Source organism: Nylanderia fulva, unplaced genomic scaffold, assembly GCF_048542155.1.
Source record: "Nylanderia fulva isolate GAGA-0341 unplaced genomic scaffold, ASM4854215v1 Scaffold26, whole genome shotgun sequence".
In the NCBI taxonomy this organism is placed as follows: domain Eukaryota; kingdom Metazoa; phylum Arthropoda; class Insecta; order Hymenoptera; family Formicidae; genus Nylanderia; species Nylanderia fulva.
In genome coordinates this window covers 248,078-263,532 of record NW_028190325.1, presented here as the reverse complement: position 1 = coordinate 263,532, position 15,455 = coordinate 248,078, and the positions used below count along the sequence as shown (strand labels likewise).

Below are 15,455 nucleotides of genomic sequence, written 5' to 3'. Positions count from 1 at the left end.
AAAAAGCAAATCTAATTGATGAACATACAGAGATTTTTAAAAATAAAGATGTCCATATTTGCGCAACTAAATTGATAACTTGATAGATTTTAATTATCTCTGATATGTATATGAATCTATGTCTTTTGGGAGAGGGCTAACATTTTATCTCCCTCCCACACACAATCTCTGTTTCTTTAATATTATATTGTTTAACAATGTCAATGCGATTTATTATAAAGGCTTTTTCGAATATAATTCAAAAATAACAATAAGTCAAAAGCGTAGGAAGTAGACGGCTCCTATCTTCATTGTAAATTATTACAAATATCAAATGTGCAGCGTCAATATAAATACGTTTCAGGCCATCTTCAGAGAGCAACTAAAAAGTAATTTTAAACATAGATTCCATTACTGTTGATTAATGTTCGAACTAATATTCTTATCCGTCAATATTCACTCGCAACTTGATGCATCAAGAAAAATTGATTCAAAAGTTCCAAGAGTCTCGCGTGATTTTCATCGCGTAACGTTCAACGTGTTATTAATTCGAGGTCTGCAATTATTATGTTGCGTGACACCCAGGCGTGAATAGTTGACTCGAATTGGAACGAAACACGCACTCGTATCGCGACTTTATTGTCCTCATCCGCTGTATCTTTTTTTTGGGGAAATTTTTCCGAGAAAATGCGAAAAAAATGTCTTTGAATTGCCTATTTTCATTGATTTTTAGAAATTTTCTCACATATAGTCGAAGATAAAAATCCGATAAAAAATGCAAATTAAAACCTCCCTAAAAAATTAGATCCCGATTTCCTCTACCGCCTAATTAATATTTACTTTTGCGCGACCCTGACGGAATGAATCTCGGAGCGACGAATAAAAATGACGTGTAACTATGCGAAGAATTAATCGTCATCTCCAGTGACACGATGGGATTCGAAAATCGGCGAATTCCCGGTCGTAGGAGCGAAACGAGGGCGCGATCAGGAACGCATCCTTTCACGTAGAGAAGAATCCACCGGGCGCAGATGCAGCTCTCGTCCGTGATCGCTTGTAACACCGCCAATCTGCGCTCGTCGGGGGCGGTTCTCGGTGGTCCCCGGGGGGGTTGTTGAACCAACCCCACGCGACGCGAGCGGTAGGGTAGGTAGGTAGGTAGGTGGTAGAAGAGCTCCGGCATGAAAAAGCGAGCGTGTCTACGCGCAGCTGATAACAGTGCGCGACGGCGACGGTGTGCCTGCCAGCCGGCGTTCAAATCACAAAGAGCCGCGAGAGATCAGTCCCCGTATCGAGATCAAAAGAGGGTGTCGTCCGCGCGAATCGTCGCGAGCAACAATCGGTCTCGCTCCACCAAGAAGTATCGAATCTGAAAAGTAGGATTTTTCAAGCAAAAATTATTATTACAATTTCGAAAGTGTTCGACAAACATGACGCTTGGATTTCCATTTGTGAATTCTGTGGAGAAGACAACACAACAGTGCGTCATCTCAAAATTCGTCCACGATTCTTCTTCGGGATAGAGCGGGAATGTTACGTCGTTCGTGAGCGAAGGGCGTTGAAGGACGTCCTCGTTGGACAATCCGAGGCATCTCCGCGATAAGCTCGATCGAGACACGATGTACGGTTTGTACAGAGCGTGGTTCGGCGGCGGTACCACCACCGGCGCCAGCTACCCCTGTCTCCAGGACACCTTCTCGCCGCCCGACACGGTCGTGCGGGTCGGTAACGAGGGCGAGCACCAGTTCGTCGCGCACAAGGGCGTGCTCGCGGCCCACAGCGGATACCTCAAGGCCCTGCTGGCGAGCGCGGCGACGACGACGACGACGACGTCGTCGTCGTCGGCTGGCTCGCCCTTCGATTCCTCGTGCGCGACCGTTGCCGTCACCGCGACCAACGGACAGTCCCAGCGACCGGTCACCTCCGTGTCGGTCTCGTCCATTGGTAAATATAGATAAAGAGCCCACCCGATTTATCCTGATTTCGGTTATTCCACTCTTTTTTAGCTCGAGAAGAGAGGTCTTGTATGTCGAGAGAGAAGCTATACTTTTCCTCTTTTCAAGTCATCTTTCTAATAAAAAATATATGTGAAGGAAGAATCGCTATATCCTTCTTTTTCGAGTCTATAGATGATACTTAAGGGTTAAAAATTGGTATCACGATCGAATTATTATATTGAATGTCAAAGAAGATGTAACGTAAAATTAAAACAAGTTTCATCATTTATATATAACTTGATTTCGTTGATGAATTCTCTTATTGCTATAATATAGAATATTAAATTGAATATTTGATATAAAATGGAAGAGTTTCCGAGAAATTTTTTATGCTGATATTATTTATTCTTTTTTTTTATCTACGCGACCTTTTTCGCTGCTACCTATTTTCCGGGATACGTCAAATAAGCAATAAATGCAGTACTCAGATCTTGTTTCGAGAAAAATGACATTTTCCAAGAACTGCTTTCAAATAATAACAATCAAACCGATGGCGAGACGGAATAATTAACAAACTTTTATCAGTCGCGCAGTATGCCACCGCTACTTCCAATCTCTCATTGGGATTTTCCAATAATTATCCGATTCAATCCAACTCAATCCGATAATTGAGCCCGGATTCACAAACGGTGGTAAGTCTACATTTGCAGTTTTCGGAAACGCTCGCATTGTAATCATAATCACTTTTCTATTTAATATAATAATTTAAAAAAAAAAAAATAAAAAAAAAAAAAAAATAAATTAATTCCAAATTCGTGGCTATCTACCTCGATTCACCACAATCTAAATTCCAATTTTATAAACCTGCCTCTCTATACATTTTTTCAAGTATTCTCGTACAAAAATAATCATCTTCCCCCAACTTCGGGACAGGCTTTAACAATTAAAAAAAATCATACGCGACACTATCGATCTTCCTTGTCGAACAAACAGAAAAAAGACTACTCGTCAATTAAATCGCGCTCAATCAACAACAATGAACGATCTGATGGCAGGTGGAGAGGCTTTCGCGCCGCTGCTCAACTACATGTACACCGGGCGGCTGGAGGTGACACTGGACAACGTTTACAGTGTACTACTGGCGACGCATCTGTTGCACATGCCGGGCGCCCTGGAGCAGTGCAGGGCCGCGTTGCTGAGGCTGCGGGCGCCGCCGCCGCCGCTGCCCACGTCGTCGCTGTCGACGACGACCCCTGGCTCGCCGCCGATCGGGGGGACCAGCATCTTGCGGCCCATACCCAGTCGGCTGGTGGTGGGTCCACCTCTTTGCTGGCCCCCGACGACTCCGCTGGCTTACTCGCCCGCTGCCCCGGCACCGGCGACCCTGTCGCATCATCTGCCGCCGTCGATGCAACCCCTGATGCGACCCACGACCGTTCCGTCCAGCGTCGTCACTCCCAGGGAGAAGGAACAGTGCGCGCATTATAGGTTCGCAGTAATAAAACGATGAAATGTATTTCTTCTTGGATGCAGAAACGTATTTTCTTGAGAGAGTGTGGATGTGGATTAGAGATTTAATTCTGTTCCCTAGATTAGAAGACTAATGGGAAATTATAATCTTGTAAAGTTTATTTACAAGATTTTTTATATACGTATCTATAAAAAATCCGATATAAATTTTTATTGATTTTATGATAAGGTTTACATTATTGTTATTATATTGTGTATTGTTTTTAATTTATCAATAGTGATCCTTGCTATTGTATTTTATGGATTTTTTATTTAATTATGACAGCTTTCTTTCAGTAGAAAAATATTAATTTAGTTAAGATGATAACATATAACTTGAAATTATACATTAAAAACTGTTTCTGTTTATTAATAAAATCATGTAACCGTTAAATATAATTTATTAAAAAAAAAAGGTAAAAAAAAAAAAAAGAAAAAGTTAACTACATAAATTTATAAAATAATCATCCAGATGATTTCTTTTTTGAACATCGTATAATAATAATTAACAATATAATAATAATAAAAATATTTCAGAGTGCTAAGAGATACTTGGAGATTAATAGAGAAAAACACGCGCGAATGTTGCAGCGCCGGCGAGGTGTCGAAGTCGCCGCAGTCTTCACCGACCTTGCATACGCATCACAAACGTCCGAGGCCGAGCTCCAGCAGATCGAGGACCCCGGAGATCGTGTCAACGGTGTCGACTCTACCGTTCGTGGCGGCGGCCGCGGCCGCGTTCACCGCGTTCGCCGTGACGAACAGCAGAGCGAATTCCACGACGAGGACGTCATCTCCGTCGCGCTCGATCTCGCCGGCGCCGACCTCCGTGTCGCGGACGCACTCGCCCACCCATCATCGCGACAACAACACGGACAACACCTCGACGATGGACCGCGACGAGGCTCAACGGGAATCCGAGGTCGCCGTCAGGTCGCGCAATCCCGACCATGGCCAACCACGGCGACTGGATTCGTCGGAGGACGGGACGTCGAATCGTAGTCACGGAAACGCCGCGGTATCGGAACGAGAGAACCGGGCGCGTTCGTCTCGTCGTCGTGCGCGAACCTCGGCCGCGAGGGAGACTGCCTCCTCGTCGTCGAGCACCGTCTTCTCCGTGATATACGACATCGCGTGCTGCGACGGACCCGTACGCTTCCACCGAGTTCTGAACGAGAACTACTCCTCGGCCACGTCGTCGTCGTCGTCGTCCCACGGATCCGGCTCGCAGATACGTCCGCCGAGGAACTGTCAGCTGACGGCGGAGAGCGAGGACCCGTTGAGCGAGAACGACGAAAACGGTGGACCGGCGACGAGACGCAGGGGCGAGCTCACGTGCAGCCCCAGCAACAACGACTCCAGCAACGACGGCAGCAACAACCCCAGCAACAGCGGTTGCTACACTTGCGGCTATTGCAAGCACACCTTCAAGTCGCAATATTGCTACAGGAAGCACGCCAAGCGGCACTTGCTGCCGCCGACGAGAATCAACGAGACCACCAGCAGCAACAACGGCGACGACGCTCTGAGACAGGAAGCTACTGCTGCTGCTGCTGCCGCTGCCGCAGTCACCACCACTGCCGTCGCCGCCGCTGCCGCTGTCGCCCGTGGAAATAAGAGGGAAGTCAGGTTGCTGGATCTGAACGTGCAGTACTACCCCTGCAAGATCTGCGGCTGCAAGTTCCCGAGTTACTATTTCGTCCACAAGCACCGCAAGCTCTGCCACGCGAATGACGAGGAGAGGCAGGCCGCTGTCGACGGAACCAACCCGTCGAGTCGCGACGCGAACGCGTCATCGTCCCCCCAGGATGCTCCGTGAAACCGGAGGACGCGATGTCTCGCGCTCTGGATAGGTAGGTATTGGATTATTTTTTAACGTCATTTTCGAAACTCGATAATCTCTTTTTTGTTAATCTCTTTTCTAGAAATAAATTAAAAAAATATTAACGCTATAATTTTATCATGTCAGATTTAAATGTTCTCCTTTACTGTAATTTATATTGAAATCATTTTGTGTGTGTATAATATAATTAAATAATTATTTAGATAATTAATTACTTTATAATTATAAAATGTATAATTTATTAATTATATATTATTTATAGTCAATCTGAAATATATATTATTGATCTTTAATTCTCGCTAAATTTTACGAAAATATTTAATATAAAACCGTTCTATATAAAAAATGTGACTGATGAAATTTTCCAATATGCGTTACTTAAGGTGCCTTCAAAATCATGTATCCAATAAATGCAGTAGCGTCGTTATCGAACGAAATTGTATTATTATGCACTTACGATGCGATACGCCACCGCAGGTCTTTTGGAGGAGAATATTTTTGATCTAATATGATTTCATTGCTTTCAGATTTTTCCCTCATCTATTCTCAACGCAAATATTCGTGGACGGAATTTCGCAAGAGGAATAACACTTCAACGATAAATGGGACTCAAAGTATCGATATTTGCGCATCGAATATACGATTGCAAATAAAATAGATTGGCAATTAAAAATCGGATTCTATTGTAGAATGTAATATAAATAATGGACATTATATGCTTAACATCCAATATTATATAAAGCACACTTTCAAATTACCTCAAGAATTGTATAAACTGATTAGCCTAGAAAACAAGCTCCCTAAGAACGATCGAAAATCGATATTTATACCATTATTGATTTACGTTTAGATAGATAATAATTAATTCTCTCTTTCCTCTCATGCGTATTCTTTAACGTTATATATGTATATCTTGATGTTGCAACACACGCCGCAATATTTGATGTGTTGATACATTCTATTTCGCGTATCAACAAACTGTATAAAATAAGAATAGAAGTATCTGCGATGTAATTATGTAGCTGATGTAGCCAAATTTTCAATATATATATATAAATATATATATACACAAACAGTTTAACTGTGAGAAAAATGATAGCTACGACGAATAAAAAATAAACGTTAATTTCTCCGTGTAAAACATTATTGCACGAATTATATTTAAATGTTCAGTTCAAAGTTAGACTTAAGTTATATTAATTATATTGAATGTTAACTCGTTGCTGTTTCTCATTCTTGCATAGAAAAATTTTAATTCTGTCATATAGAAAGCTTTATACCTCAATAATGTATATATATATTATATAGATTCTTTTCAACATATATCGATACATGTTGAAAAATATTCTTCAAGTTTTACAAAAATGAACCACGAAATAATTATCATTAAACGATATAAATAAAATCCATAAATCGGTGTTTTTTTCGAAACTATCAGCAACAAAATATTATTTCACATTATCTCAATTATTATATCAATCTTTTGAAAACAGAGATAATTTTGATAAATTAAAAAAAAAAAGAGAAGTTTTAAAATATTATCTAATAATACCTTTTTATAATAAAGATAATTTAATTTGTACAGTCGTATATTAATTCACGTATTTGGAAAGCATTAGAAAACAGTAAAAGTCGAATTGTCGAAGAGATTCAAGCTTAGAGATACAGCAAAAGCAGAAAGTATCAATCAGTTTGAAACTTACCGACGACGTCGATCGACGGTGCCTCCTCGTCACTAGTTTCCATGGGAACATGATTCTCCTTCTTCTTATCCTTCACTCTACTACTGGTTGCCACATTAGCACTATTACCGCTTGTGTCCCTGCAACCTGGTTTCTTCTTGTTCGACTCCTTAAAGTCCGACTGAATCGAAGTATTCGTTGCGTTGATGTTCAACGACGACGTGGATGAAGACAGCGCGCCTTTTCCTTCGATTCTATAATAAAAGATTAATATTGTTAATTATTATTTATATTATTATTAGTTTTCTTTAATACAATATTAATATATTGCATTAAATTGTATTAAAAAGTGCATATCAAACAATTTACTCTATATATATAAAAACTTTTCATTCTTCCTTTTCTAATTTCAATCGCACTTTTAGCTTAAAAATGCAGCGTTTTATAATAAAAAATCTTATCGTGATAAAATTTTACGTTGAAAAGCAGCGGGAGTTCGACATTCATCATCGTTCTCATCGGACAGAATCACATTTCCAACTATCGAGTCAATTACGATGATGAGAGCCTACGTAAACATAATCCACTAACCGGTAACCATTGATTAGCATTACAATCTGCTAATAATTGATCTTCCCCCACCCTTGTCAAGCCGCTACTGCCGTCGCTGCCTATCGCATCCATCTCACTCCACCCTACCATCCCCATTACCCCCTCCTCCTCTCCCCACCTCGCTTCTCTTCAAACCAACTTTCCATGCCTCAACGACTTGCTCCTTCATTCGACTATTGCGCGATCACCAACGATAAGTAAAATCTATCTCTATTAGTACAATTTTACCGAGGGAAAAAAATGACAGATTAAACTTTTTTCCCTTTTTTTTCTATGTGTAGTTTTATAATATTCGTGCGTCCTGCCCAAGCGATGTATTGTAATCGTTAAATGGGTATTCGCGGGTCGTCTCTCCCACCGTGAACAATATTGAGATTGGTTCGTTGGAGTGGGGTGTGTTTGCAGAATGAATATCTTCCGGCCGATGGATACGGTTCATTCAATCAGTCCGCGTATACGCTTTTATATAAATCAGAATCGGGACCAATTGATATGCGCGTTTCGCAAAATGAGCCGCGCCAATTCTTTTATTTCTTACTCACATATCGAGTAAATGATCAATATCGCACTGTGAACACTTGAAAAAAAAAAGAAGTAAAGAGACTGTAACATTCGACTGGCGCATTCGTATATGCGCCGAAGCGCATTCTATGATTCTGTACCTTGTGTGCTAACTCGATTCGAAAATCTAATAATCTAATATCCATTAAAATATGTACAATTATTTTTTAACGTTGCTATATATAATTATATATGCATACATACAGGGTGTCTAACATAACGTGTCACACCGAAAATATACAAATAGATCTCGTTATTTGGAGACGATTTTTCCTCAGCAAAAATGTCGAGGGAGTCATAATTTTTTGCATATTCCCAATTTTTGTCATCATGTATCTTTATAACTAAACCTTAAATTAAAATTTTATTAAAGTAAATTCTATTTGACATTATTGGAACTCTATTTGAATTTGGAGAATGTGGTTTTGTTAATATTTTATTTCCACAAGGTTTGGTTTGCGAATAAATTAGTTTAGTTTCAATCGCTTATATCTCGAAAATTATTGATACCTCAATATTTTTGCTAAGGAAAATTTGTCTCCAAATAACAAGATCTACTTGTAGATTTTTGATATAACATCTTATGTTAGACACCTTGTATATTTATGTATAAATAATATGTATATAGAAACATTGCTTACATATATATAAGTTATACATGTAATTATAGAAAAGTTTAGACACATCTTAAAAATGGTACAAACAAATTACTTAAACATATATAATATATATACGCGATATATATTATATATAATAATTATATAATAGAATTAATATAATATATATAAGAAAATAAATAAATTAGTAACGTTGTCAGTGAACGTACATTACTTTAACATCCTTCCCCGACGTCTCTTGCGTTTCTTCCTTTGAATCCTTATGAGACTCCTTCGAGTCGACCTTGTTCTCCTTGTTCTCCTTGCTCGTCTCCCTGGAATCCTTCGCGTTGGACGTCGTCGACGTCGCCGAGACACTCGACGCTGTCGTGTTCAAGACTGACGTCGTTGTCGTTGTCGTTGATGACGTTGTGGAATCTGCCGTTACGCTAACGCCCGATGCTGTCGAGCTCTGGGGAGTCGTCGTCGTCGTAACCGACGTAGTCGTAACAGTAGTCGACGACACGCTCGATGTAACCGTGGTACTCGTTGTCGATGTAGACGTAGCTGTTACCGAACTATTATGAGGATTCTCCTGAGTCTTCTGTTGTTGCTCCCGCTGTAACCTCGTCGTTATCCCTACCGTTAAAATATCTATGGGATTCTCCTGAGTCTTTTGCTGCTCCCGCTGCAATCTCGTCGTTACCCCTGTCGTTAAAATATCTATAGATCCGATGCTCGAACTGGTATTATTTACCTGAAACAATATCACATTTACATGTTACATGATATTCGTTATAGGAACATTCTTGATCAAAGTTTTTCTCAATATACAAATAAAATGCTTCATATTTGCAAATTATTTCAATTTAATCCTCAAATAAGATTTGGGCTTTTAAAAGGAAAGTTTTGACATATTCAAAAGATAAAATTGATATGTATATTAGGTTTTTTCCTTGGATTTTATAGATTATTTTATCAACTTTTCTGAAAAAGATAGAAATAAATTTGTATTTCACAGTAAAATATTAAAAATTCTAAAAAGCAGAATAAAGATTAATTTCTACTATTGATAATAAATTATGCAACATACTGGAAGAAAAACTACCTTAAAAGACGGCCGATTACATCTTAGACAAGAAACGACTAATAGCGAATTCGGTTAGATGCACTAGTGCACACTGATTGTGAGTACACATAAAGGTTTATCACACACAAGTTCACAATGACATAAGTAATGAAAAATGTAAAATAATTAATAGCAAGCGCTATTATTATCATTATTCATACTAAACAGCAATAATAATAGCTCTTACTATTAATTATTTTTCTTTCTTAATTACTTGTGTCATAATGTGAACTTATGTGGATCAACTTTTATATGCACTCAGGTGCAGCTTCTAACATTATCTATTGTTCTCTATTTTTAAACTATGCAATGGAAATAAAAATATTTAAACAAACTAGAATAGAGAATTTTATCATTTCTATATGTACTCTTGTGGTTAAATTTAGGATTATATGCAAGACAGATAAAGAATAATCATTTAACAACTGTCTCGTTTGATAATAAAATAAATTATAAATAAAGCTAAAATAAAATTCCCACTTGTACGCTTTTCAGTATGTTATATATGATTAATGTAGATAGCAATAAAGAATCGTAATTTTAAAATTTAATATAAATAATATACATTTTAACGCGCGTTTTCGTATGTATTTTACTATATATTTTAATCTATATAATTATAATTATAATGAAGCTTACTTTATTATTCGGATTATTCCGAGAACTTCGCGTTCGTTGACGCGACTTTCGTAGAAGCTGTTTATAATTCTCCGTTTTCTTAGTGAGGTAGTAGTGATGTACACAATCTTGAACGCCCTTATGTTCTAACGATTGAGCTATCACTCCATAATTTTTGGGATGCTGAAGGTATTTCTCCTTGAATGACTCGTGCTCCACGGAACTCCATACATTGATCAATTTACGTTCACTGTGCAGAGCTTCCAACTCCTCTGGTTGGAGCAGTCCATTCCGATTTTGGAAGGCAATTCTTCGTTGCTTCGCATCCAACAGAAGAGGCGGTATAACTGCATACGAGCGCATCTTCTTATCCTCGAGCTGTCACAGACAATAATTCCATATATCTATTATCCCTTTAAAATATTAATATTAAAAAGGTACATTTTATCAATATACTTTTATGATGCATTACATTTTTTATTCAACTTTTAGCTTCTTGTAACTCAATAGCAAAACCATTTTTTTAATTAAAAAAAGTATATTGATAAAATAGTTTAGTATATAAATGTTTTGTTTAATATAGAGAATAATGTAATATATAAGATAATGTAATATAACATAGATTAATGCTTTTAATCTTTAGTAATAGTTATGGATCCAATGTATCTCTTGCAGTTTATTACATTAAGCTAGCATAATTTCGATTTATTAATTTAACGCACATTTTTGCAGAAATCAATGACATAGTATATGATCCATAACTAATGTATTGTGTGAGGATAAGAATGAAGGGAGCAAGCGCACGTTACTAACCTGACGATCTTTAATGTAATTTTTTAAATCTTGCAATGTTTCTTCCTGGGGAATCAGTAAAGGTTAGATATCTTCCATGAAGCATCATCAAAAAAATGTCAAAACAAGAATTAATAACAAAAGAAAATTTTAACATAAAATAAAAATTTTAAAGAGGACCAGAATATATGACATCGCCAATTGCACAAAGACATTCTATTCCGAAAATTTTTCTACCATGTAAATATGTTGTAAATCCGAATCAATTAAAATTCTATTGTTCTGTACATCTATTAGTACATCCGATGGTAACTTTCAATCATCTCCATCCAGTTTGCCATCCTTTCCCTGGTCCGTATACAGTAGAAGACCAAGAGAGAAAATAAATGTCTAAAGATAGGAAGAAACTGTCAGTTACCATCCTTTTATTATAATGAACCTCTAGTTATTCGTTTCATATGACAATGGCGTTTCACAGAAGTGCTTTAGAGAAAAAAAAGAGATAAGACAAATCAACAGAAAAATTGACAAAACAAAAGATTTATGTTAATTTTTACTATATTAAGAATATAAACAATTAAAATATTATTTGTATGTATTTTGGCATAAATATCAAAAAATTCAATAATGCGAAAATTAGGTAAAATCAAATTTAACTATAAAGTACTGTTTTTTTCCCTCTAGATTAAGCATACAAAGAGTTTAAATATGTTAACAAAATTACATATTATTATACTTCCAATATTTATATTTAATTTATATAGTTTCATCAAATATATTATATCTTAATGCACTAAATAATTCATTAAGGCCAAAATAAATATTTAAAAAATTATAACAAAGCAAAATAAAACCAACTTGCCAAACTAATATAGATCAACTTGCTGTAAAGGTATGTTGAATCTAAAAATCGTTTTTTTAAATAAATAATTAATATTTAAATAATAAATAAAACTTTTTCGTTTAATGGCAATAAAAGAAATTTGTATGCTAAGATAGTTTTCATTCTACCGCTGATTTAACAAAACTGAATAAATCTTCGTTAACGTTTATAGGGTTCCCACTTGGAGTTGTGAAAAATTAGCGTTTATAAAAGCTAATTTTAGTAACGTGCCTTCTTTTTACTATACTCCCTATACCATTTCTTCATCCTCACCATAATAATTTTGGTTTCTCCCTTTTAAATAATGTATCGCATCGCTCACTCCGTGACTACTTGGATAAATAGAATGACAGTAACGTGATATACCTCTTGCTCCTGTAGACCATCCATTATCTCTTCAAGATCGGCTTCACTCTTGATGCGAGCACCAACTCTGTTGAAACGCTCTTTGTCTTCCCTCTGTTTTCGCAATTCGGGGAACACTTTTTCGAAGAACTCGCGATTCTTTGTCTCCTTCGATTTTCTCTTCTGCGTCGCCTCCAGCCGTTCTACCTTCCGATGCCACTCTTGAACCAAGATTGTGTACGTTTGCGTTTGTTGCCGATGAAGAGATGCACGTTCAGTGTGATCTTTCCGCAACGTTGCTATGAGCCTGTTTCGCATACACGTTTGATGGCGTGTGCGATTCTCCTGATACACATTCGTATCCGACGGTTGATTATATAAAGGTAGCTCTATCTTGGGGCCTAGTTTTTCCATGAGTCTATGCGCTTCTTCTGCCTTTCGCTGTTAATAAAAATATATCGAATTAAAATTCATTAATCGACACTTATCAATCGTTTCTTTATGCTTAACATATTTAATCTAATCTAATAAAAAATAAATAAATAATATTTAAATGTAATTATCCTATTTTCAGCATAGATCTTTTGCGCCAACGATTGATGCTTTGGTTGCTGCGATTGTTCCTCAATATTACGTTTGAGACCACTCGCTTCCAGAGGCTTATTCGCTGCTTCTTCCAATTCTTTTATCCTCTTCCGCAACATATTCAACTGGTTCTCTCTCTTGGCAATTTCTCTATCGACCTTGCCGATTTGCTGCAAGAGCTCGTCCTTGGTACTTCTAAGAGCTTCCTCTTGCGTATTCGGCTCTGGAAGAGTAGGCGAAATGGCTTCCGTTTGTGGCGTATATGCACCCACGGCAGGCTGCTCCTAGCAAAAATTCGTCATATCATTTATTATGTCTAATATATTTATTCAATTTATATTTATTTTGTTGTTCTATTTCGTCCTACTTGATACGTCCGTTTCATATTTATACAACGTTCTGTCATTTGTTTCAATTTGTAGTTTTTTCCCTTAAGGCTCTCTTGGTCATGTTGGATTGTGACGTCAGAGGTGAGAAAGTACACGCTGAAAATTCTTAGATGCCATTTTTGAATGAAAAGATCTCGAAAACCCTATTTAAAATACCTTGAAAAGTTTTTTCCCTCGACAGTTAATCGTCAACAACCGTACAATCATTTTACAGCTGTCGATTGATTATAAAAAGAAAAGGATAGTTTTTGGAGGTATTTTAAGAGTATGCTAAAGTCATCCGAAACACTGTTTCATCGAAATATCTTTTCATTTCAAAATGCGTGTGTTCTCTCGCTTCTGACGTGACAATTCCAACATGATCAGCAAGCAACCAACAGCCTTAAAGACTCTCAAGATTGTATATAAACTGTCTGTCAAATGATCAAGATAGACTGTCACGTTACACTCACCCTGATGTCTATCCTAAGCGGCTGCTGCAATTGCACATGCTGTTGCTGCTCCTGCTTGCCGCCGCACGGGTCCGCGGGCGACAGGCTCTGACAGCGCGACTGCGGCTGTGATTGCAACTGCTGGACCTGCTGATGCGGCTGACCCAGACGGATCTTTTTGAAGGGCGGCGTGTCTTGCTGCAGACTGGCCATATCGACGGCGGTGCGAGTACAATACTGATCCGGTTGGACGGGCATGAGGCCTGAAACCCGCGACGGGTTTCTCGCCGCCGCCGTGTGATACTCGGACGCGGCAGCCGCGGTCGGCGACGATATTGGCGTCACCGAGGAGCCAGTAGGCGGCAAGAGGGATATCCTCGGCCGATCGCCTCTGCCGCCGGCTCCCATGCCGCTGTACTCGGCCACTACCCCGACGCCGACTTGCGACAGAGGACTGTTGCTCACGCTGATAGCGATCCTCTCGTTCACCTGAAAAGAAAAACGTTACAGTGTCAAAAGTCTTATTCCGCCTCCACTCTGCTCTATCTCTTCTATCTCATCGTTTCTATCCCCTTTCCTCGTCGTCTAACTTATTCTTCGCCAGAGGTTCAATTTATCTCTCGCTCCACACTCTCTTCTAACCTTCCCGCCGCGAAACTATTTCAGGAAAATCGATGACCCGGTTCAAGAAAACGCGCGATATATATCCTCCCCGCGACCGCTGCACTGTCCCCTACATCTCCCGCGCACTTTGCGCAATCATCTGGTCGAAAACTTCTTTCTTTATTTCTTATCATACATACTTTTGCGCGCACAACGCTCTAGTTTACTCGTTCGTCATGATTTGTCGTGGATGTCGTAAATTCGAACAAGCATTGTTTCCGTAATATACAAATTATTGTATAAACCGTGACAACCGGCTCGAAATATTTATACGTAAGAAATAAACAAAATACGATGCAATTGTGTACAACAAGCACGTGTATGTGTAGCTCGAGAGTGGGCGACTGAAACTTTCACCCGCCCACTCGCATCGTGGCTACGAGCTAAATATGATAATGTCCGTTAGAACTGTGTTATGCCGTGGCTCTAACTTGATTTAAGATTCGGGAAACTTTATAAAAATTGAATAATCGATATTCAGCAATATCATATTGCACGATTCGCTAGAAATACTTGAATAAATTTCCCAAAAACTTCACGAAGAACGAGAGATATCATTTTGTTCTTTTTCATAAAACTATTCTCACGAGTACTTCATAATTGTACGTAGATATCGTAATCGCAAATTGCTATTCACTCGGATGTGTTTGTGTAAAAGAAATATCGTATACATTAATATTTAAGTATCAAGTTTCTCATTTATATAACTCATATTTCCTTTTACACACTTTTCACCTCTAACTTTTTTCCTATTATTATATCTAAATGTATTTTTAATTGTACATATAAGCGCGGTTTCGTCATGAGATTAATTTGTCAGCATGATCAAATGCTACGTCATCGTGAAATTATATATATATCTATGTATGTATAGATTTAAACGTCTGGCAAGAACTTGCAC

The 15,455-nt window shown here is 38.2% G+C and overlaps 2 protein-coding genes across 2 annotated transcripts in view; one reads left to right on the top strand and one right to left on the bottom strand.

Moving 5' to 3' along the window:
* Positions 1–15,455, bottom strand: part of Smr (nuclear receptor corepressor smrter) — a 73,954-nt gene that overhangs the window by 23,812 nt on the left and 34,687 nt on the right. Inside the window, exons 4-10 of the mRNA XM_085483650.1 lie at positions 13,913–14,380; positions 13,051–13,355; positions 12,508–12,928; positions 11,280–11,324; positions 10,488–10,844; positions 8,950–9,476; positions 6,972–7,204 (exon numbers count right to left, since the gene is read on the bottom strand). Coding sequence (XP_085339776.1) covers positions 6,972–7,204; positions 8,950–9,476; positions 10,488–10,844; positions 11,280–11,324; positions 12,508–12,928; positions 13,051–13,355; positions 13,913–14,380 — 2,356 coding nt within the window. The remainder of the gene's footprint in view (positions 1–6,971; positions 7,205–8,949; positions 9,477–10,487; positions 10,845–11,279; positions 11,325–12,507; positions 12,929–13,050; positions 13,356–13,912; positions 14,381–15,455) is intronic.
* LOC114939719 (uncharacterized) lies at positions 1,196–6,395 on the top strand. The gene is made up of 4 exons (XM_029314140.1): positions 1,196–1,923; positions 2,972–3,404; positions 4,017–5,278; positions 5,796–6,395. Exons 1-3 carry the CDS (start codon positions 1,599–1,601, stop codon positions 5,242–5,244), a joined length of 1,986 nt encoding a protein of 661 aa, XP_029169973.1. The 5' UTR covers positions 1,196–1,598; the 3' UTR covers positions 5,245–5,278; positions 5,796–6,395.

Excerpts from the sequence above, each read along its gene's own strand:
- LOC114939719 (XM_029314140.1), top strand. The coding sequence starts at position 1,599 with ATGTACGGTTTGTACAGAGCGTGGTTCGGCGGCGGTACCACCACCGGC. Across the intron at positions 1,924-2,971 it reads CGTGTCGGTCTCGTCCATTG|GTGGAGAGGCTTTCGCGCCG; the intron begins GTAAATATAGAT and ends ATCTGATGGCAG. Across the intron at positions 3,405-4,016 it reads GAACAGTGCGCGCATTATAG|CGCCGGCGAGGTGTCGAAGT; the intron begins GTTCGCAGTAAT and ends CGAATGTTGCAG.